Source organism: Panicum virgatum, chromosome 9N (genome assembly GCF_016808335.1).
Source record: "Panicum virgatum strain AP13 chromosome 9N, P.virgatum_v5, whole genome shotgun sequence".
Classification (NCBI taxonomy): domain Eukaryota; kingdom Viridiplantae; phylum Streptophyta; class Magnoliopsida; order Poales; family Poaceae; genus Panicum; species Panicum virgatum.
In genome coordinates, this window is record NC_053153.1 from 59,002,575 (window position 1) to 59,024,775 (window position 22,201).

Genomic DNA, 22,201 nt, shown 5'->3' on the forward strand with positions numbered 1-22,201 from the left:
TAACAGCATACATAGATCCTGTTCTGCTCCAGCGGCCTCCAGCCAACCAGCAATGTTTTCCTCTCATACCACTCCAGCAGCAGCCTCCAGCACCAGCCAGCCAACAGTGTTTTCCTCTCACACCACTCCAGCAGCAGCCTCTAGCACCAGCCAAGCGACCAGGGCCATAGAAAACGAAACAGGTAGATAAACACATAATTATGCCAACATCTGGATGGCCCCTGCCTTGGAACATAAATTACGAGTACCGCTACATATATACATATACATGACCTGCTGAAGCAAGTATGACTTGACCTGGTACAAACAAGCTACTTGCAGAAGCAAGCATGATGATAGACATAAGACCGGCAAAAGCAGAAGTTTGGTTCCAAAGCACAACCTTACACAAATAAGCACACCATACAGGCCTGATTATTCAAGGAGCCTTCCAGATGATGGGAATTCAAACAAGAGGATTTGTGAAATCCTCTTCTTCTTATTCGGAGCGTGTCTTATCGAAGAGCCTGTGACCAGCTCTCCCAATAAATGGTGACTCCGAGTAAGGCATCCTGTCAACTGACTCCATAGGCATTTGAAATAGTTGCTCCGCGAGCTTCCCATCAGCAAACATGTTTACTTCAAAGAGCTTTTTACCTACATGCCATTATAAAAATTTGTAATGATCTACGTACCATTCAAAATTGAGAAAATTTCTCTGTACCATTCATCGAAATTTTTTTTACCTACGTGCCACTGCTGTTAGTTTTTCCGTTAAAATGTAACTGCGATACATCCAACTAGTTGTAAAAAGACTCTTTTATCCTTCCTCTTTCTTCTCTTCTCTTCTCTGGTTGTTCCCCGAGGGCTCTTATTCCCCTCTGTTCTCTATTTCATTCTCCACTGAAGTCTAACCCTAGGTCGGCACCTCCCTCTCGCGCAGCCGCTCGCGCGCGCGCAGGCCTGAGCGCGGGGAGCGGGCGAGCCAGCGCGCGGGCCTGGGCGCGGGAGCTGCCGCGCGCGCAGGCGTGGGAGCGGGGAGCGGGCGAGCCAGCGGGACAGCGCCCAGCGCGCGGGACCGGGGCAGCGCGCGGGCCTGGGCGCGGGAGCTGCCGCGCGCGCAGGCGGGCCCAGCGAGCGGGCGAGCCAGCGCGCGGGACCGGGGCAGCGCGCGGGCCTGGGCGCGGGAGCTGCCGCGCGCGCAGGCGGGCCCAGCGCGCAGCGCGCGGCGCGCGGAGGGCTGGAGCGGTGCGCAGGCGTGGGAGCGGGAGCGGGCGCGGGCCCAGCGCGCGGAGCGGGGGAGCGGGTGCTGCGGGAGCGGGATCTGAGCGGGATGGCTGCTGAGCGACCGGATTGGCTTCCAGATGGGTGAGTTTTTGTTTGTGCTTTCAATTGCATAACATCAGTGTTATATTTGGTGTTGTTATGATTTAATTAAATTTTATAAATATTTATGTTCATCTGTAGGAATGATATCGAGACTAGTTTCAATCTAGAAATCAGGATAATTAGTACAACTATGCGAGGACCATGGTTTGCCTTTAACAAAGTTGTTGACTCAGACACCACAAATTTTAAAGACCTTGTTGATGAAATTGTTGATCAGTTTCCTTGTGGGTATGGTGATGTGGTGACGTTGTTCTATTTCTGTGCTGCTAGCAAGTCCAACATTGAAATTCATTCTGACAATGACTTAATGAATATGTTCAAGAAACATATGAGTTCCAAATATTGTTGCATGTCAATTGCATACCATAAACCAGATGTTGATCCACCAAAAATTCCACTGTGGGACAATGTTGAAATGACATGCACCCCGTCAATGTCAGCCCCTAGCTATGTAGAATCTAGCAAAGCAACTCAATCTGGGACTGTTACAAAACCAGATTATGACATGGTAGAGGACAACAAGTTTATGAATCCTGAACCACAGAATGCATATGTGGGGGTTGATGAGGAGGGTTTATACATTGACATAGCACCTACTTCTCATGCAAATGTTGACACAAGTGAGAAAAAGGATGAAGATTATGATCCAGATTCGAACTCTGAATCTGAGTCTGACTCTGAGTCCGATATGGATGCTGAGGTAGATGAGATTATTAAAGATACATTGCCATCTCACATATCTGAAGTTGCATACAACAAAGATGATCCTCCTATTGAAGTAGGGAGCATCTATCCAAATATGTTTGAATTTAAGTTGGCTCTTGCAACACATGCTATCAAGAATGAATTTGATTATAACATTGAAAAGAGTGAACCAGGGAAGTATCGGGCATACTGCACGGGCTATGTAGATGGTTGTAAGTGGAGGATTCATGTATCACGTACAATGAAAAATCAATCTACTGTCCAGGTAATTTCTTTGTTCATATTTTGTGCATATTTTGTCACAAATACTTCATTCATATTTCTGATTTCACATTTCTCTGTTTCAAACTAAATTTTGTAGGTCAAGAAGAACCCTTTTCCTCATAGTTGTCATAGTACCAGGAGGAGTGGGAAGGTCAAAGGTGCTACCAAGTTTTGGATTTGTGAGAGGATTAAGGATTGGTTGGCTGAGGACAAAAATATTGGGCCTACAGAACTTCAAAAAAGACTTAAGGAGCATTACAAAGTCAGCATTAGTTACAAGAGAGTGTATGATGGCAAATTACTTGCTATGGATGAGTTGTTTGGTAATTGGAAACAAAGTTTTGACAACTTGTACAAGTTTAAGGCAATGATAGGACAAGAGTGCCCTGGCAGCTTTGTTGTTATTGATCATCACACAATAGAGGGCAAGATCAGGTTCAATAGGCTTTTTTTTGCAATGGAAGCTTGTGTTCAAGGTTTCCTTAGAGGTTGCAGGCCTTATTTGGCTGTTGATAGTACATTCTTGACTGGAAAATTCAGAGGGCAGCTATGCATTGCTTGTGCAGTTGATGGGCACAATTGGATGTACCCGGTTGCTATAGGGGTCATTGATTCTGAAACCAATGAAAACTGGATTTGGTTCATGGAGAGGCTTAAGGAAGCTATAGGTACCCCACCTGGTTTAACCTTTTGCACAGATTGTGGTCAGGCAGTCATGGCAGGAGTAAGTGAGGTTTTTCCAAATGCAGAGCATAGAGAGTGCATGTGGCACTTGGTGCAGAATTTTAAGAAAAGGTATAGTGGAAAAGTGTTTGATGAGCATTTGTGGGCTTCTGCTTATTCTTGGAATTCATATATGTTCGACAAGCATATCCAAGCTATGGCTGCAGAAAGTCCGGCAGCAATATTGTACTTGCAGCAAAACCATACAAAACTATGGACAAGAAGCCAATACTCTACAATACCAAAAATTGACTATGTGACAAATAATTTAGCAGAAAGCTTCAACAATTGGGTAAAAAATGACAAGGGGATGCATCTAGATGACTTCATGGATACTATAAGACAGAAGCTCCTAATCAAGTGGAACCAGAGAAAAAAAATTGCACAGATGTTGGAAGGTAAAATGTTGCCACACATCATAACTAAGTTAAAGGAACAAAGCAGGAACCTTGACATTGATGTTGTCACTAGCTCACCTGATGGGATTGCAGAGGTTACAGCAAGGGAAGGTTCTAGTTACAGGTTCGTTGTAAACCTAAAGGAAAGGACATGTTCATGCAGGGCATGGGAAGTTTCTGGATTACCATGCAAGCATGCAATTGCTTTTATCACCTCTATACCTGGAGAGAAGATAGAAGATCATGTGGACAACTACTACTCGATACAGATGTTTAGGGCTGCCTATGAAGGTAAAATCCCTTCTTTACCAGACAAGTCCATGTGGCCCAAATCAGAACATGGTTTCTTTATGCATCCTCCATTATTGAAGTCGACAGCTGGTAGGAGAAGGCAAAATAGATACAAGGCAGCAGTAGAGGGTGGTAGCAAAGGAGCTAAGGGTAGGCATCAGTGTCCAATCTGTCAGCAGTATGGACATCATTGGTACACTTGTAAAGATGGTGACCCAAACGACATAGCTGCAATGCTTGCGGAAAGGTACCAGGCAAGCTAAAGTTTGTAATTTTTTTTTACATATTTGCTGCAATATAGGTTGCTAACATATTTTTTCGTGCAGAGGTCCACCTAAAAAGAAGAAAAAGAAGGCAGCTCCAGCCAATACTGAGACCAGTATTGTGCTTGCAGCACCTGCACAAAGGATGTACTTTCCATTTGTACATGCTGTTGTTGATCTATCAAAGAAAAGAAAGAACAAATCATCCTCATCAACTGGTGCAAAGAAACAAAAGAGTAGTTCAGCTGCTGAGGCTAGTGACCCTTCCGTGAGGTAAGCTAATTTTGTAACTTATCTTTTAACCATTATAATAGGTTTACTAATGTCACCTTCATTATCAGAGGGTCCGCAACAGGTTCAAATCAGCAAGATCTTTTGTTGATTACATATCCATCTGGATCAAGTAAGCAGCACATAGATGATAAGAGCACACGTCAGCAACAACACAAGAAGAAGAGGGCCATTAAAAAAATAACTCCAAGCAAGGCTAGTCCAGCCATGTCAACACGCAGCAAGGTCCCTAGTTCCCCTTCTAGTCCAGCCATGGGAACTAGAAGCAAGAAAAAACTTGATCTGACTTGATCTTTGATGAGTCTGTATGACATGCTTTTGTAGCACTTGAGGTCTGCAAGACAAAGCATTGTTTAGACTAGTAATGAGGTCAATGTGACCATCTTTTGTGTGCGAAATTGACTTTGTGATCAAGCAGACTATGCACTTGGATGATATATGTGGACCTCATTTATGTCTAATTCTGTTTAATTAAATACTAATTGTGGTTGTCTCAAATATTCAGTTTATATCTCAACTCTATGATGAGGGTGTAATTTTCATGTGCAAATATATAACGTGTGTTCCTGTACAATGCCACTAGAGTGAAGAATAGAAAAAAATGCTGCATTCTACTAGCAAGGGCAAAATGGTCTTTTCCGCAGCAAGTTAACTGGTGTTAGGGGTCAATTTGATGGCAATGACACTCAGGTAAAGAGAACTTTCTTCAATGGCATGGACGAACTTTTTAAAATTTTGATGGCATGGAGGTAACATACATCTTTTATAATGGTATGGAGGTAAAAGCCTCTACTTCAAAGCCGGCGGTATCGTCTCTGATGATAGTCTGCTTGTTGTGACGGTCCACAAATAGTACGCGTTCCTTGAACGTGTCAAAGCGACGCTGCATCTCTTCACGGCTACGTTCCTCACCAAAGGCCTTGCACCAGCGCTCATACAAGGCCCACAGAGCTTCATCTGACTCGAGGTCCTTGTCGTCGAACACAAAATCCACATGATCTACAGGCGCAGGTGGGCGTATTGGATCATATCGGATTGAGATTAGATTAGCCAGGAGCGTAGGCGATGGCGAACAGGATAACAAGAGAGAGAGGGAAAAAAAGAGTATGTTGAATTGGGTTTTTCATACCAACTCCAGCGGAGTTTCTGCTTGGATCCCTACTTTTAAAGTAGAGGTCAAGAGTCACAAAATCCACTCGAATAGAATCCTATTTGGACCCTTAGAGTAGGGAGGCACCCAAATATCCCTTTCCAGGGCCATCTCCTACGGGTCACTAGGGAGGCCCCTATTTTTTTCGCTACTGTTCCTCTTCCTCCACACCACCCCGCCGTCGAGTTTGAGCTCGCTGCCCCCGAGCAGCCGGACCCGTGCAGCCGCCGCTTGTCTGGCGCCCACGCTCCCCCACCTGTCCGTCGCTTGGCGCCTGCGCCCCCAGCTCGTTGGCTCGAGCTCCCATCGCTATAGCCACGGCAGTGGCGCCATCTCGTCCTTTTGGCCCTCCGTTGGCTCCTTGCCATTCCGCGGCCACTGCCAAATCTTGGACACCAAGAAGCTGTTGCCCTTGTTGCCGGCACCAATCCTCTTCCCCCTGTGCCCGCGGCAGCCTCAGTGCCGGCAGGATTGGCCCCAATCCTGGCATGGCCGTCGCCAGGGGAGAGGGAGCGAGCGAGCGGCGTCTTGCACCCAGTGACTCATGGGAGCAAGGATGGCCGTTGCGAGCCTCTTGCACTCGGGGGCAAGGAAAAGTGGAACCGGTGGCAGCGGCGTCTCGCCCATGTCGAGAACTCGAGATCCACCGACTGCATGCTGTCAGGGAGCTTCTCAGCGGCAAGACCTGCCTCTTAGGAGCCATGACGTAGGCAAGCGTGACCGCAACCTGACGCCTCGCTGCAAGGTCTTCCTTGGTGTGGAGCTTGAGCAGGTCGCGGAGGTTGCACGACCCGTCGGCGGTGGCGGCGGCCCAACCGCGGCAAGCTAGTTCGCCAGCGTTGGAGACAGAGACGCTTCGGGGAATAAGAGGCAAAAATAGAAAAGAAAAAAAATCTGACAAGTGGATTCTACATGTCAGAAAAAGTAAAGGATGTGACTAGGGGTATTGCTGGAGTTGAAGATAGAAATCACAGCCCTAAAAAGTAGGAGGAGCCTCTACTTAAAAAAATAGGGACCTTGAATAGAGAGTATTGGTGGAGTTGCTCTCACCACTACTAATTCAAATTTGCTTAGCTAAATAGATTTAACTAATCTTTTGGAGATGCTCCGAGGGTCGCACGCGAAGGGAGATAGGGTTTCGAATGAGGGTGCACTGGTGTTTTATTGCGAACGAGCAGACATGGACAACAGGAAGAATCAGGCCTTAGCAGGCCATTTCTACACCCAAGTTTTTTAGCCCATTAGCAACTAAGTTACCTTTTTTCGTTTAGCTTGTCAGTCAACTAGCTAACAATATTTTTCTCATATCAAATCAGCACCAACCACCAGTCAGGCAGCATTACTTTTTTCTCATAACAAATCACCACCAGCCACCAGTCATAGTAAAACGAATAAATTGAAGTCTTCTTCTACGTCGACTTGGTAGTTAGAGGAAAAAGAAAACAGAGGACATAGGTCCCACCATTCATAGAGGGGGGGGGAGAACACAGTATGCTAGGATAACATAAAAGCACGATGATCTTTTCACATGGCTGATCCATGTGGTTCGAGTGATCTGACGTGCCATGTCAGTCAAATTGGCAAATATGTGGCGTGAAGATGAGCGACAAATATATAGAAAACATAGGCAGCGTTTAGTTCTCAAAAAAGTTTGTGCAATATCTGTCACATCGAATTTTCGAACACATACATGGAGCATTAAATGTAGTTGAAAAAATAATTAATTACATAGTTTAACTGATTCCTACGAGATGGATCTAATGATGCTAATTAATTCATGATTAGATATTAATTGTCAAATAATAACGAAATGTGCTACAGTAGTCAAATTCAAACTTTTTCACCAACTAAACACCCCCATAGTAAAAATAGATTTTGAAAAGATGTGATTTGTAAAGATGGCAAATAATTAAATATACGGTTTCCCGGACCCTGTTCCTAGCCCCGTCCGATCAGACTCCAACCCCCCACCGCCACCGGTGGCAGATCTAGATCGGAGCTAGCCAGCCAGCCGACGCCGTCCGCCCCGGCGATCTCCGACCCGAGATGGAGGCTGTCCCCGCCGCGGAGGCCCTCGACGGGCACAAGGACAGGTTCGACCTCGGGGTCTTCGTCGGCGACCTCGCCCTCGACGAGGAACTTACCAGGTACTCACGATCGCGCTGTGTAATCTCCCCATCCTTCTATGATGTGGCGATTCTGAAGCTTGGCCCCCCTGTTTCATCGTTGCTAGTGACGACGAGTCCCTGGAGGGGCTGCAGCAGGAGCTCGACGACTGCAAGAATGACCAGGTATCGCCGCAGAGCTCATGATTTCTGCGCGATGCTTTGCAGTAGCTTACGCCTTGCTGAGACCTTGGAGCAGCAGGGTGCATTGCTGCCCTTTTGAGCTTGCCGCGATGTTTGGGTGACGAGATGCTGTATAAGACGGGGTGCACTCTTGCTGATCACTGCTGTTCTTTTTATGGGCATGAGCAGGAGGTCGCGAACATCCTGGCCAACGGCATCAAGCTGCGCGCGTACACAAAAGGTGTCGAGAATAACATACGCCAAGTCGAGCTGGATTCTATACAGGTCATTACTCTGGCAGATGTTATCTGTTCCTAGTTAAGAATCCATGTCAATTATGATGGGCAATCATTGTTCACTATTGTTCTAGTGATATAGGACTACTGTATGAGTCGAAGTCAATAGAATTTCAACCGCATTAGTGAATAATTTTATGTATGCTGAACTGGTAAGGCCATTCTCTTGAACTAAATTTTAGTTTGAATCACCAAATGGTAGCTCAGGACTAGTTAAGTTATGTGGAGAACATGGACATATGATTGTTGAAGTTTTTTAACGCTGCTGCAAAATTAATTAGTATTGGTTTACTGTCTTGGCATTTGATTTAAGGAACACTGCCTTCCTTTTCTTTTGTAGGATTACATTAAGGAGAGTGAAAATCTAGTTCTGCTGCATGATCAAATTCGTGATTGTGACAATATTTTGTCCCAAATGGAAACGGTTCTGACTGGGTTCCAGGTAATTGCAGATCCCCATTTGTTGTGGCAGTTCTATTTGACATATCCCCTAACATGCTGGATAACCAAGAGTAGCTGTACACAACATGTTATTAAACTGTCAACTTGCTAACTTTGTTTTATTGTTGCTAGTACTAGTAGCACTTCAATTCATTTTCTGGGCATGCAGGGTGTGCTTTACTGTTAGGTACATACAATTTACTAAGGGTATGCCCCTTTAAATTTTTATTAGTACGTCCATTTGTAGTTATAACACATATGGAGCTATCCTCACCAAATTCTACATTTATCTGCTGCATTCCAATTTCCATGTGTTATCCAAGGATTATAATTTCAATTTATATGATCCACTTAACAACTTCAATTATCATAACTTGAGTAACACCATCTCTGGCTTATCATGGTTCATGACTTATAATTTAGTTTAAATGTAATGGCCAACACTCTCTTTAAAGGCTGGTTCATGCTTTTTTGGTCCTCTTTATTTGTTCACATTTAGATAAAAATAATGGATCCTCCTTTTCTTTACTAAGTCATATTGCAATCTTTTGACTTCTGTGGTAGACAGAAATTGGTTCCATAAGTTCAGAGATAAAGGTCCTTCAGGAGAAATCTATGGACATGGGATTAAAGCTGAAAAATCGTAAGGTCTGGTTCACTTCATATATTGTGTCTTTCATTTGTAGATTTTATTTTTCCATTAGTTTATTAAGGTTTCTTTTATAAGGTTGTCCATCTTGCGTGTTTCATGGTTACCTATGTATCCCCTTAGCTGGCATTTCTGATCTCTGTGCATTCAAGTGGCATGGCTTGGAAAATTGTCGTTTAGATAATTGTTCTTATAAGGTGATACGTGAGCGGAGGTGTTACTGCCATGTGTAACACCATTTGCTCTTTGCATCAACTATCAACTCTTATTAGAGGCGACATGCTATAAACTATATGAAGCAATGGTTCTCTCTGAAACATTCAAGTGCAGTCACTATCCTCTGAACTGTTAGAAATTAGTTCATTTTGGAAATGAGTCACAGTATTACTTGCTTTTATGCATTGTATTTCTCTATTCTTCATGTTCAATTGCCTTTATGATTCTTAATGTTGACTCCTATCTTTTGGTAAACAAATTGCAGGCTGCAGAGTCTAAATTGTCAAAATTTGTTGAGGATATAATAGTACCACCAAGAATGATTGACATAATTGTTGATGGAGAGGTGATTATTTACATTCTTTCATTGTGGCAGCTTTCAACATTATTGTTTACTGTCTTTTTTTTATACAGTTGTGATTTAGTTTAGTATATCGTACGATCAGTCCTCTCTGGACTTACTACTACTTATTTGCAACTAAAAAAACACAACTCTCTGCTATTTTGGTTACTATGTTTAACAATAAGATTTTCTTCTATTTTGTCTTTTTGCTTCTTTGAAAATCCTACGGATTGCTGTTGATGTAATCCGGTGTATTCTACCTTACATGATAGTTCTGTTTTTGTAATATTCTTTCCACTGTTCCATATATTGGTTTGCTCAATCTTTGACTATTGCTTTTGCTCAAACTTTAGGTGCTATTTACCTATTTCAAGATTGTCTTTGACTCTTTGTTAGTTTTGACATATCAAAAGTCCCATGAGTTTACTGTGTTGTTGTACCAGCATGGCTTGTTTTCATGGTTCTTCTATGGATTTATGAAAATGCTTTACTCAACAATCATGCAGGTCAACGATGAATATATGAGAGCACTCAAGACTCTAAGCAAAAAAATCAAGTTCATTGATGCTGATCCTATGGTTAAATCATCCAAGGCTTTAAAAGATGTTCAGCCTGAGGTCGAGAGACTACGGCAGAAAGCTGTCTCAAAGGTCTGGAAAACAATAGTCATCCTTCTATGGCTTCCTATGTCCATGTTTTTATCAGTGTAATGTGACTATCAGAGCTAACATGTCTTACCCCTGTTGATTCACGAATAACATCCTTGTGAACTGACCTGATTATATGCTATACTCACAGGATTTATGTAATGGATCTTAGGTCTTCTTGAAAAGGGACCAAACTTATTTGCACTGCAGTAATGTATGAATTTGGAAACACATGTCACTGAAATGGCTCCTGGGGCCAGTGACAGCTGTTAGTTGCAACATGCAATCTTTTTGAAGTGTCAGGAACTTACAATCTGTATGCGCCAGTGATGATGGACACTAGACTGTTAGCCTGTTGCATCACTCATTGATAGAGTGAGATGTGTATGTTTTTTCTAGTAGGTTTTGATGACAGATGACAAACCAAATTGATTACCAAGGCGAGTGTTATTTACAAGCCATACTAGTTGATACACAATTATGAATCGACATGAAATTTTTTCATCTCTATTTAATTGCATTAAAACATGGCAGCCGTGATAGAACCTGTGTTTGACCTTTTGCTAACTGATTTTAATTTGTAGTCAATCCAATAGTACTAGGCTAGAACACAGTTATTAATGCATCCATAACCTTTCTTGCAGATTTTTGAGTTTGTCATCCAAAAGTTCTATGCCTTGAGAAAACCCAAAACTAATATTCAGATTCTACAGCAGAGTGTCCTTCTTAAATACAAGTATGTCATACTTTCTTATCACATTCCTATTTGGCTTGTTGTTTCTACTTTCAACACTTGTTTTGCTGTCCGTGCCTCAGTGCAAAGTTTTGTGAACCAAATTGTGGTTTCAGTATATCAATTTATAGCTTGTGACAGACTTATTAAAGATTCATCTGTACTACATAGTCATAAACAGCGCAAAATGTAGTCTGATACATCCATTTGTAATCCTACTAAAGTAGGTGCAAGTGGACAAAGTTACCAATTTACCATATCATTCCGAAGGATAATGGAAAATAATATGTACATGCAGATTACATGTACTGAGATACCCGAAATGCCTCAAGGATATTTGTAGAAACATTACAATGACAATGATATAAGATAGTAGTTTGAATTTGAAGATTGCATCAAAGGCACATTATATGGTGGATTGGTTGTGATAGTGTGTGTGCATATACCTATTGAAAAGCCATATTGGTATGTTTAGTAACCATATAGGTTGTCACAAGTGATGTTTTACTCATGCAGTATTGTACTAAAGCTGGACAGATAGCTTGTGAAAGGATTACTCTGCTCAGGTTTGAAAGTTAAATGCCTAAACTTCTGCTAATCTCCAAAGAGCTAACCAAGGGCATTCGAAGTGTAGATCTTGTTGTCTATCTGGAGAATAAAAATGTGCGAGTGGCAACACTTTGTTGACAATCAAGTACAAATTAAATTATGTGCGAGTGTTAGTAGGCCTTTACGGACTGCAAATGACTTTGTTTTTTCAAATACTGCATATGATATGCCTGTGTGGTTATATTTTTTTGCTGTATCTGTGATGTTCTGTCCTTTTGTGTTGCTGCTCACTTTTGGCCATCACCATCTCCACTGCAGATACACAATAATTTTCCTTAAGGAACATGCTAAGGAGATATATGCGGAAGTTCGTGCAGCATATATTGATACCATGAATAAGGTGAGCGTGGTATTTTTCCAAGAAATTCCTAGCCACATCAATGTTAGCAATAATCTTGCCATTAGTTCATATAGGGTGTGTTTGGTTCATTTCCTAAACTAGCCTGGCTAGCAAAATTAAGCCAGGCTAGGCTTAGCCTGCCCCCATCAAAACAACTGCTAGTGTTTGGTTATTTATGCTATATTAGCCTGGCTAGCTCTAGGGCATGTTTGGTTGCCTGTTTTATTTTAATACAATCACCTCTTCTCTGGTTGGGTAAGTTTACCTCCTTTGAAGAATTTCGTCGAACACCTGGTGCGCGCCTAGTCTGACCAACACGCTGAGGACTACTCTGCTCTCTCGACTCGAGCACGAGCACGGTGGCAGCCCAGTCCATCCAATCCATCCCGGTGGCACGAGCACGACGGGCACCCGGTGCAGCTGAATCCATCCAATCCATCCACGAGCACGAGCACGGTGGCACCACACAACAAACACGAGCCCAATCCAAGAAGCACTATATCCACGAGCTTGGCTTGAGGATGGGGATGACGGACTCGTGCTCGGTGGAGATGGTGGAGCTCGTGGAGGAGTTCACCTGCAGCAGCACGACCTCCTTGGTCACGCCCCACTCCGTCCCCGTGCCGCCGTCCCGATCTACGTGGCCGGCGAGCTGTCCTGGTCGCGGACGCGGCAGCGGCGCGGTTACCCAGCCTGCTCCTTGCTCTGGTGCTCAACCCCGCTCCTTGCTCGATCCCTTGCCGTGGCCCCGGTGGAGCTCCCATGGCCGCAAAGGTAAACCGCGCGAGGCGTAGTTGAGCGAGAAGCAGAGCAGAGCTGGAGGTAAAGGGCGACGGGAGGAGAGGAAGGTGAGCGGAGCCGCGGGAGCGTGCGTACGGCCGGTTAGCGGAGCCAGGCCCGGGCCATTTCGGACCATTTCGGCCGCATAAGGATAGCCTGGCCACGGGCCTCCATTTGCACAATGGGAGCCTGGCTCCAGCCTTTAAACAGGCAACCAAACATCTCCTCCTTGGCCTACTACAGCCTGGTTGGGCTTTATGCAGCCAACCAAACAGCCCCATACATGTTTATTTTTGCTATCTTGCATGTAGCAATAAGTACGTGTAGTCCTCATTATAGCAGTAGTGGAGCCAATAGATCAAGGAGTGCCTGGCATGTGAAATGTGCGGCAGTCTTGAACTAGAAAGCATGCATGGCTAGATGTCATGCCTTGTGAAACGGCTAGTGCATGTGTGTGTGAGTTACTATGGGATGTAGACGATACACAAGATCATTAGGAGCTAGCTAGCTAGATGTGCATGTGCACGTGTGCAGTGCCTGAGATGCAGTCCGGGTCAATGGCCGTGAAGTGAATTCGTGGCAGGAGAATAGGTCCTAGTGACTGTACTCTGCATGGCTATCTGCATGTTGTTATGCATGCAAGGAGGTGCGGTGTGAGACTCGCTAGCCGTGGCTGTTAGCTAGGTGAGTGATTAGTATTTGCTTGGTCATGAGTGGGTCATCGTTGGTCTATATGTACTCAGTTCCTTTCATTTGTAAAACAAGACAGAAGGCAACAATATGTGTGTTTTGCTTCTCTGTATTACTCCTTTCTTGTCTCTAGTGTGTATGTGCATGAGGCATCATTTCTGAGAGAGATTGGATTAGAATTGAGTTATTCAGTTCCAACAATCAACACTAGCAATGTGACCTGAATCAGTACCACATACCAATGTTAACACCCCTGTCCAACTATGTACGGAAGTGTTGTCAGTGGAGGATGTGCCTTAGTGTTACAGCGTCAGTAGGCAGTGTGGAGGTTTCCACATATGCTTGTGGCTCCAAAAAAGGTAGCGAATACTAATGCCTGAGGGTTCAAACACTATAACACTAGCGAGCAGAGACAGCCAAGGGAGTTGCAATGTGCTTCAATGGACTCTTCCACGTGGGGGTCATGATTTACCACTTTATTCAGTTTGGGTCGTTGGGACCTGGAGCATTAGGTTCTGTTCCTGCTGTTCTTTGCTTCTTTTGGCTCCTTCGGCATCAACCTTCATATACGTCAAACTCTTCTCTTATTTCTGCATGAAACTATTTAACTCTGCTAACATGTAGGAGAAAAGAGAACCACATGAAACCTATACATGTGTGCATGACCATATTCTATTTGTTATCTTGACATTTTTAGTTTACTTTCAGGTACTAAGTGCACATTTTCGTGCGTACATACAAGCGCTAGAGAAACTACAGATGGACATAGCTACTTCCACTGACTTACTTGGTGTTGAAACCAGAAGTACAGGCTTCCTTTTCTCCATTGGAAAAGAATCTCTGAAAACCCGTTCTTCAGTTTTTGCTTTGGGTGAACGAATAAACATATTAAAGGTAATTTACTTACTGACACTTTCATTCATCTTATGTTTAGAATCTTGAAGTTCATTAGTGGTCATCATGACATGGGAGCTAAACTGGGTAGTTGTGGTTATAGGATGGGTAGCAACTAATCAGAACTTATACAGTAACAAGCCTTTTGATTAGTGGCCAAAGCTTGCCCATAAAAGTCTAGCATTCGCCAGCAGAGCTTAACCCATTATGCTGAGACCAAACATTTTTGTATCTGTACTTTCTAGTTCCTCAGCTTTCCTGTACTTGCACTTGTATCCATGAAATAATAGCAACTTTAAATTGCAACAAAAAACTGTTATAAATTTGAGATACGAAATTTTTTGTTCCTTTACTAGAACGTGGCCTTGCATTTTGTTCTTTACCTTTTAGACTATCTATTGTTCCTGAAGGATTTATTCTCTCAAACTGCCAAGTGGCAACTATAGTAGTGTAAATTTTGTTTTGCGCTTTCTGGTATCAGGAAATTGATCAGCCAGCATTGATACCTCATATAGCTGAAGCAAAGTCACAGAAATACCCATATGAAGTTCTTTTCAGAAGCTTGCAGAAACTTCTTATTAACACTGCCACTTCTGAGTAAGCTTTGCATTGCCTTCTAGTTCCCTCTTTATCGTATAAAAGAGTGGCAGTGTGACATATATGAATAAACTGTAGGTACCTGTTCACCGATGATTTCTTCGGCGAAGAATCTATATTCCATGATATATTTGCAGGTTTTCATCCTACTTCTCATCAAGTTTGTTTCACATTTATTTGTATCTTGCACTGTAATCTTATCAGATGAAGGGCGGGCCTGGTGCAGCGGTAGAGCCTACCGTCTGTAACCGGAAGGTCCCGGGTTCGAGCCCCAGCCTCTGCACATTTGTGTGGGTAAGGCTTGGGGCTTAAAAACAACCCTTCCCCAGACCCCGCACAGTGCGGGAAGCCTACGGCACTGGGTACGCCCTTTACTGTAATCTTATCAGATATAGTGCTAACCCGTATTTGACTCCTAGCATTGCCCTACCATGTGTATTTTCAGCATTGCCTTACAAATCATGCCCTATTTTTAAGTTTCATATCGCACATACATCCAATGAGTTAGAAAAATGGAACCATTATTATTCGCATCATTAATGGGTTCTCTCAACTACAATTTCATTAATCCCATTTTCTTATTCTCATCATATGGTGTTTCCATCAAGGAGCTCCTAAGGGTCTTCCTAATTTCTGTCATTAACATTACCATCTTTGCCATTCTGCTGGATGAAAATGATTTGTGCTTGAAGTGGTCACTGTTTTCCCCTTTAGGACCAATTCAAGTGATTGATGAACATTTCAATGCTGTACTCCTGAACTGTTATGATGCAATTGGAATAATGCTTATGATCAGAATAATTCATCAGCACCAGGTAAACTTTGATTTTCCTTATGATGGAACAGCTAGTAGTTACGACATATCTATACATGTTTTTGGAATAAACCTCAGGACACTGGTGATTTGTGTTCTTCCATTGGTGTGACTTCTGATCGATGTTTGGTAAAAGCTGCACAATATTCTGTTTGCACTAGCTACAGCTGGCTAAGTATGTTGTTGGACTACTATAGAAATGTGACACATGCACGCTCATATCTGGATTTTATAAACTATGTTGTTGGAAAACTATAGAAATGTGATACTGGTTCACCCATTCGATTTCTCTGTTGTTTTGACCCAGTTTCAGGCAGTAGTTTACAAAATTTTTATGTTTATTGTATTGTCTTGTTCCCAGCTGTGTGGGTTTTCTCTTTAAACTGGTGACAATCCACAATTTTTTGTATGTTTATTGTTGTTGTTTTATTTTTCATTTTTTTTAAAGTACAAACATATTTAGTTGCAAGTTTGTTAGCTCTCTTCCATTGCATAAACTGATGGAGATAGCGGGACTAGACTTTACTAAATCTATTGGAATGGATATCTTGTGCAGCTCATCATGTTCAGGCGACGAATCCCATGTTTGGACTCTTACCTAGACAAGGTCTGTTCTGATCGCTTAGCTCCTGAAAAATTTATAAGCCCATGGAGGCATGAGAGTCTTTCTTCTGCTCCCTTTCCATTATTTTGAGTCACTGAGCTCAATTTATGGACGATGTACAGGTTAATATGTCACTCTGGCCTCGGTTCAAGATGGTGTTTGACTTGCATTTGAACAGCTTGCGAAATGCAAATATTAAGACACTTTGGGAGGATGATGTCCATCCACACTATGTCACAAGGAGATATGCTGAATTTACAGCTTCTCTAGTTCATCTCAATGTTGAACATGGGGATGGTCAGGTTTGTTGATCACAAACTTTTCACTATTTTCTGATTTTTCTTTTTTAAACACATGCCATGCCACAAGTTGGCTGTTTTTGTAGTTCATGGAAATTACAAAAAAATGGCTTCTATCTGCAGCTTGATCTTAATTTGGAGCGATTGCGGATGGCTATCGAGGACTTGCTTGTTAAGTTGGCTAAGATGTTCAGTAAACCGAAGCTGCAAACTATTTTCTTGATAAATAACTATGATTTAACAATTGCCATTTTGAAGGTAACCATTTTCTAACTAATTTTAATTGCTGGTTTTTTATGTTGTGACTTCTCAATACAAATCTGTATAATAACCACCGCCTCATTCAATCTGATGCTTGTCAAAAAGGAGGCTGGAACAGAGGGAGGGAAGGCACAACTCCACTTCGAGGAGGTTCTTAAGAGCAACATTGCAATTTATGTGGTATGCTATATTGCTATTGTATTTGTATAGATTGGACTATGTTTCTGTATGGCAGTGGCGTAGCTAGGATTTAGAGCAACAGTTCATCTAGATGTAGTGGGCCAAAATATAGGGTGGTCCATATATGCAAATCTTTATGATGTTAGGAAGCACATCTGCTGTAGCATTAACCATCTGCCAAATCCTAGGGTGGTCCATGGTTCACAGTGCCACCTAGCCAGCTCTGCCTGTGCTGTATGGCCAGCAAAATACCACCCATCACATTTTTTAAGCTTTTTGGTTTCTTAAGCTTGTTGGTGGAACTGCCAGACTTCAAACACACATAAATATAGTTGGGGGTGTTAGGTTCTTATATGATTGCCAAGTGCCAAGTATTCATAACAGACTGAAAGATGCTAGTTCTGCACAGAGTAAGCAAGGATAAGCCAATTGACTTCCATTACAGATTAGAGGACATGACACACCAGCATGCTTGTCGTTTGATGACACATGACAGTGACATTAGAGGAAGCTGCAGTTTGTCACTGTTTGAGGGCTTGTATGTCATGTCCATTTCTTGTGCGCATTAGTACACTAGGATTTTCTAAGAAGTTCCACTGAATTTTCTTGATACGATGCATGCATATTTCTGCAGGAAGAGTTGCTCCAGGAGCATTTCAGTGACCTGATCAGATTTGTCAAAACTCGTCCTGGTAAGTGAAGATGTCTGCAAACATTAAACCCTTTTGCTTTTGTACCCTGAAATGACACCTCAAGTCTTGCCTGAACATTACCAGCGGATGAAACGGCTACGAGTTCAGAGAAAGTCAGCATTTCTGAAGTTGAACCACTGGTAAAGGATTTCGCTAGTCGGTATAAGGCTGCGATTGAGCTGATGCACAAAGACGTGATCACATCTTTCAGCAACTTCCTGTGCGGGATGGAGATCTTGAGGTCGGCGCTCGCCCAACTCCTGCTGTACTACACCAGGCTTACCGAGTGTGTCAAGAGGATCAATGGAGGCTCTGCTCTGAACAAGGACCTGGTGTCCATATCCTCCATCCTGTTCGAGATCAAGAAGTATTCTAGGACCTTTTAGTTGCTTCAACCCCCTTCCATGTACACTAAGACGACTAGTTAAGGGGTGGCGGTGTAGTGTAATGGCAAGTTGGCATGTGCTACTGCAGATGAAACAAGAGCATTTTGTTGTGATTTGTAGCTCCGTCGGTGTTATTTGGCCCCTACCCTTTTCCAGCACAGAACCGTGGCCTCCATGCTGTTGTTATATTATAGTGTATACGCTCGAGATATGTATCAAATGTTATTATGTTACTGCTTAATGTAATTCACTTACAAGAATGGTGATTTTGTGGTCTGTTTTGGACTTGCTTGGATCCGATTCACATAATTTTTATTAAAAGAATTCCAGATTTGTTAATCACTCACATCTGACAGTGGTCAAATTCCCTTGCTGTCGCCTAGATGACAGCTTGGCAGAACGAACTGACAGCTACAGTGAATGAGCTGCAAACTTGTATTTGTATGGAAACAGCCCGTCTCCTTGGAGCTGTTTGGAGTAAGGGATAATTTCCCACCTTTTTAATGTGAATGTTGAATTCCATATTCCTAGAAAACCTCCCATGAATTTCTGAAGAAATAAAATGGAGACTATGCATCGCTGGATATTTGTGTCAAATATCTACGCGTTAAATATTTGCAAACAGCATCACGCACGCGTTTCCGATAGTAGCCGGCACCCGGCAGGGAGTGAGCGTCGTATTCACGCGGACACCCCGTGCCATCTCGACCGTCGATGGCGAGATCGGACGGCCTGATGGGGGTTGGGCCCACGCACTACGCGGCGCTGGGCCCGTCTGCCCCCTCTATATACAAACCAGCCGCTGGCCTCCCGTTGAGCGCAGAAGCGAGAGCAGGAGCAGCGCCACTCCCCACCGGACACCGACCCGCCGATCCCGCCGCCGCCGCCGCAGCCCGCGCTCGATCTCCTCGTCGCTGCCTCTCGGTAAGCGTCTCCCTCCCCTCCTTCGCCCAGTGTAGCCTCGATCCGCCGTGTCGGTTCCCTGATCTGCGCCGTGAGCGGCCGAATCTGCCCGCGAGATGGAAGATCCCCTCCATTTCTGGATCGACCGCGTCCGCTGCTGGTCGGCGGGCGCGGATCTATGGGCCCTTTAGGAACCAGCGTCGTCGATCCGTAGGGCGTCCCTGGCTCCGGGCGGTAGCGCCGTGTGGTTTGGATTCTTCGGGGAAAGATGCGGCTTAGATTCTTCGGAGAAAGGTGTAGATCCGTCGGGCATTGTGGTCTTTGGTGGATGATCAGGTCGATTTGCTTCGTTTAGGTTCGCTTATTTGATCTGCTGAATTGCGTAGGTGATCAGATCACTGGATATGTTCACATATGCGACTTTAAGTCACGGATCCTTGTTGACTAGTGAAATGCTGGCGTTTAGGTTCTTTTCTGCTGTCATTTTACAAGACCTGTCATATATTACCAAGTAGAGTTACCTGAAGGCTTTTTCCTGTACTGCTTTCTGAATCTGATTAGTGTTAGGTTTGGTCTACCTCTTTCTATTTTCTGCACAAGCATTTAACGTTTTAGGAACCTATGTGTCTCTGTCTGACTAAATGATTTTGAGAATTTATCTGGCAGATGGGATTTGATACAAAAATAGATAAGATTAATACTGACCATTGATGGCAGATCTGGATATATTTTGCTATTTTTTACTGTCTGCTTGCATTTGCAGTGCTGAAAATTTAACCGAGTATATCCTGTTAAAATAAAACTTCTCTATTTTGATTTGCTCTTGGGAGAATGATATCCATATCAAGTGTCTACGGCAGATCAAAACAAATATGATTTTCTCAATATTTATTACTTGGAGTATCAAAAAATAAATTGAATTGTACTTCTGTTTTAGTTTGCACATTGTGTATTGGAATCATGCTTGACACCTGATTTGCATCTCTGTACAGTTTCTCATTTCAACAATCAAGATGAGTCGTGGTGGTAGTGCTGGTGGTGGTCAAAGTCAACTGGGTTACCTCTTTGGAAGCGGTGAGGCCCCAAAGCCAGCAGTGGCACCAACTGCACCAGCCACAAGTGCTCCTCCTACTGAGAAACCAGCTCCTGCAAAGCCTGATGTGACTAAGCAGATCCCTGCAGGAGTCACCAGCCAAACCAACAACTATCACCGGGCTGATGGGCAGAACACTGGCAACTTCCTTACGGTACGCTGGTTTCCTTTTCACATGAAGACCTTTTTAGTATTCATTTACCATTGGCTCTCATCCATTTATATTCTTAGCATTGTTGTCGTATTTAAGGAGTGTTGAGCTGGGGAGTATCATGTTACAAACATTATGGAAGCCTATGTAGCACTGTCACATGATATACTTGTTCTTGTAACCCACTAGAATCATATTCATAAGTGAAACTTTGTTCCATCATGTATTCTACTTTTTAATATACTGAGCATTGTTGACCTGCTGTGCTGAATGTTGAAGTAATGGAAGTTTGGACTATCAATCACGACTCATAAGGAACGTAACACTTTGTCATCAACACTAAATGCTAATGTCCTATTCGGTACTTTGCTCTCTGTTCTCACATAGAAATATTTTATTTGCAAACTCTTTCATATGAATTTCTAGTTTCGAAATTGCAATAGGATTTGGCATGCTGTAGATCGAGGGCATGACTGCATTTCATGTCTGCTGATTGTCCTTCGCAAATAGCTCAACTAGACAACTATACATGTTTAGTGTCTGCATCCTTGCATTGCTCAATCAGATTCTGCATCATGGCAGAATTGTGGAATGTTTGGTTGAGCAACTTCTCTTCAGTAAATAGTTTTATTGAGAGGCATTATAGTGTTACTGTTGACTAACATGTTCTTCACCATTGTTTTCTGTTTATTACTAGCATACAACTTTACCATACATAACCACTCCCCAGAGGCCAAAACTTGTTTCTTCATTTACCATTACGCATGCTATGCGTTAACTAACCTGGTGCTCAAATGACGTTTTGCAGGACCGTCCTTCGACCAAGGTCCACGCTGCTCCTGGTGGAGGCTCTTCCCTGGACTACCTGTTTGGAGGGAAGTGATGCTGATGGTGGTGGCGCTCACCAATTTATCCTCCGCCTCCATCACTATCCGAACCAAGTTATCCCCCGCCCGCCGCCTTAGCGTTATCAGAACCGTGAACAACCGTTGTTGTCGTTCCATGTGTGTACGAATGATTTCTCTGTGGCAAACCTCCCGTCCAGCATGGGGACGTAAGCTGTTGCTAAATTTCAGGGCAAATCGTATGCCCGAACCTTCGCCATAAGTCTGTCTGTGCTTGCACCCGGTGTCTTATTTCGTTTGCGTCCTGTGTGCGATGGTTGCTACCCGCATATTAGGCTGCACCTGCAGCATCCTAATACAGCATCTATCAAACTTATATACTCTCTCCTTCAATTTTTATAAGGCATAATATAATATGGTATGATTTTTCAAATAACATTTTGACCACTCATTAATCATATATTGTATCGCTTATGGTTATAAATATATAATCATGGTAAAGTATATTTGATTGTGAATTCAAATATCCAATCACATAAAGTTTGCATTATAAAAATAAAAAAATAATAGTCATAAAAATAAAAAAAATAATAGTCAAACTATTTGTCAAAGATTATAAAGTTTGAATCTTGTTATGTGTATGCTTTTAAAAAAATAGATAGATGGAATACTTTTGTGTAGAAGTACAATCGCCTCAAACATTGTTTTTCAGAGCTTCTACTAATAAGAGTAGTCGCCGGAAAGAGAAGCTGCATGCGAAAAAAGGCTATTCGTATTACCAGTCGTTTAGGAATGCAGCAGTTAGTTGGGCGGCGACCGCGCGCCTAGCTCAGCTCCGGTCCCGGGCGGCGCAAGTACCGCGCGTGTAGTGTAGGTAGGTGCCGCCGCCGCCGCGCGCGGCGCATCCCGTCGCTTCCTTTTCCGGCGGCGCCGACAGGCTTTACTGTAACACCCCTCAATTAGCACTCAATTAGGAGCCTTAAACGAAGTTTGAAGA

The 22,201-nt window shown here is 43.2% G+C and overlaps 3 protein-coding genes across 4 annotated transcripts; all 3 read left to right on the plus strand.

Moving 5' to 3' along the window:
* The first annotated feature begins 1,674 nt into the window (after positions 1-1,674).
* LOC120689173 lies at positions 1,675-4,594 on the plus strand. The gene is made up of 4 exons (XM_039971495.1): positions 1,675-2,338; positions 2,435-3,996; positions 4,076-4,285; positions 4,354-4,594. Exons 1-4 carry the CDS (start codon positions 1,676-1,678, stop codon positions 4,592-4,594), a joined length of 2,676 nt encoding a protein of 891 aa, XP_039827429.1. The 5' UTR covers position 1,675.
* Positions 4,595-7,384: 2,790 nt separating this feature from the next.
* On the plus strand, positions 7,385-18,478 carry LOC120692560 (vacuolar protein sorting-associated protein 52 A-like). 2 transcript variants are annotated; one of them, XM_039975884.1, is made up of 19 exons: positions 7,394-7,600; positions 7,687-7,744; positions 7,931-8,026; positions 8,378-8,479; positions 9,043-9,126; positions 9,609-9,689; positions 10,193-10,336; positions 10,978-11,069; positions 11,934-12,015; positions 14,194-14,379; positions 14,861-14,976; positions 15,055-15,113; positions 15,691-15,791; positions 16,347-16,397; positions 16,517-16,696; positions 16,817-16,951; positions 17,060-17,134; positions 17,769-17,826; positions 17,911-18,478. In XM_039975884.1, the coding sequence occupies exons 1-19, from the start codon at positions 7,500-7,502 to the stop codon at positions 18,210-18,212; spliced, it is 2,103 nt and encodes a 700-aa protein (XP_039831818.1). In that variant the 5' UTR covers positions 7,394-7,499; the 3' UTR covers positions 18,213-18,478. The 2 variants fall into 2 exon arrangements, with proteins under 2 accessions (XP_039831819.1, XP_039831818.1); XM_039975885.1 differs by lacking the exons at positions 17,769-17,826; positions 17,911-18,478 and adding an exon at positions 17,580-17,740 and having other exon boundaries at positions 7,385-7,600.
* Positions 18,479-18,911: 433 nt separating this feature from the next.
* Positions 18,912-21,597, plus strand: LOC120692561 (protein SPIRAL1-like 1). Its single transcript, XM_039975886.1, has 3 exons — positions 18,912-19,136; positions 20,108-20,362; positions 21,168-21,597. The coding sequence occupies exons 1-3, from the start codon at positions 18,927-18,929 to the stop codon at positions 21,240-21,242; spliced, it is 540 nt and encodes a 179-aa protein (XP_039831820.1). The 5' UTR covers positions 18,912-18,926; the 3' UTR covers positions 21,243-21,597.
* The last annotated feature ends 604 nt before the right edge of the window (positions 21,598-22,201 follow it).

What these genes read in the sequence shown, in the direction of transcription:
- LOC120689173 (XM_039971495.1), top strand. Translation starts at nt 1,676, where the DNA reads ATGAATATGTTCAAGAAACATATGAGTTCCAAATATTGTTGCATGTCA. An exon ending in GCTGCAATGCTTGCGGAAAG is followed by an intron (nt 3,997 to 4,075) that starts GTACCAGGCAAG and finishes TTTTTCGTGCAG; the next exon opens with AGGTCCACCTAAAAAGAAGA. An exon ending in GCTAGTGACCCTTCCGTGAG is followed by an intron (nt 4,286 to 4,353) that starts GTAAGCTAATTT and finishes CTTCATTATCAG; the next exon opens with AGGGTCCGCAACAGGTTCAA.
- LOC120692560 (XM_039975884.1), top strand. Translation starts at nt 7,500, where the DNA reads ATGGAGGCTGTCCCCGCCGCGGAGGCCCTCGACGGGCACAAGGACAGG. An exon ending in ACGACTGCAAGAATGACCAG is followed by an intron (nt 7,745 to 7,930) that starts GTATCGCCGCAG and finishes GGGCATGAGCAG; the next exon opens with GAGGTCGCGAACATCCTGGC. An exon ending in TGGACTCTTACCTAGACAAG is followed by an intron (nt 16,398 to 16,516) that starts GTCTGTTCTGAT and finishes GACGATGTACAG; the next exon opens with GTTAATATGTCACTCTGGCC.
- LOC120692561 (XM_039975886.1), top strand. Translation starts at nt 18,927, where the DNA reads ATGGCGAGATCGGACGGCCTGATGGGGGTTGGGCCCACGCACTACGCG. An exon ending in CTCCTCGTCGCTGCCTCTCG is followed by an intron (nt 19,137 to 20,107) that starts GTAAGCGTCTCC and finishes ATCTCTGTACAG; the next exon opens with TTTCTCATTTCAACAATCAA. An exon ending in ACACTGGCAACTTCCTTACG is followed by an intron (nt 20,363 to 21,167) that starts GTACGCTGGTTT and finishes GACGTTTTGCAG; the next exon opens with GACCGTCCTTCGACCAAGGT.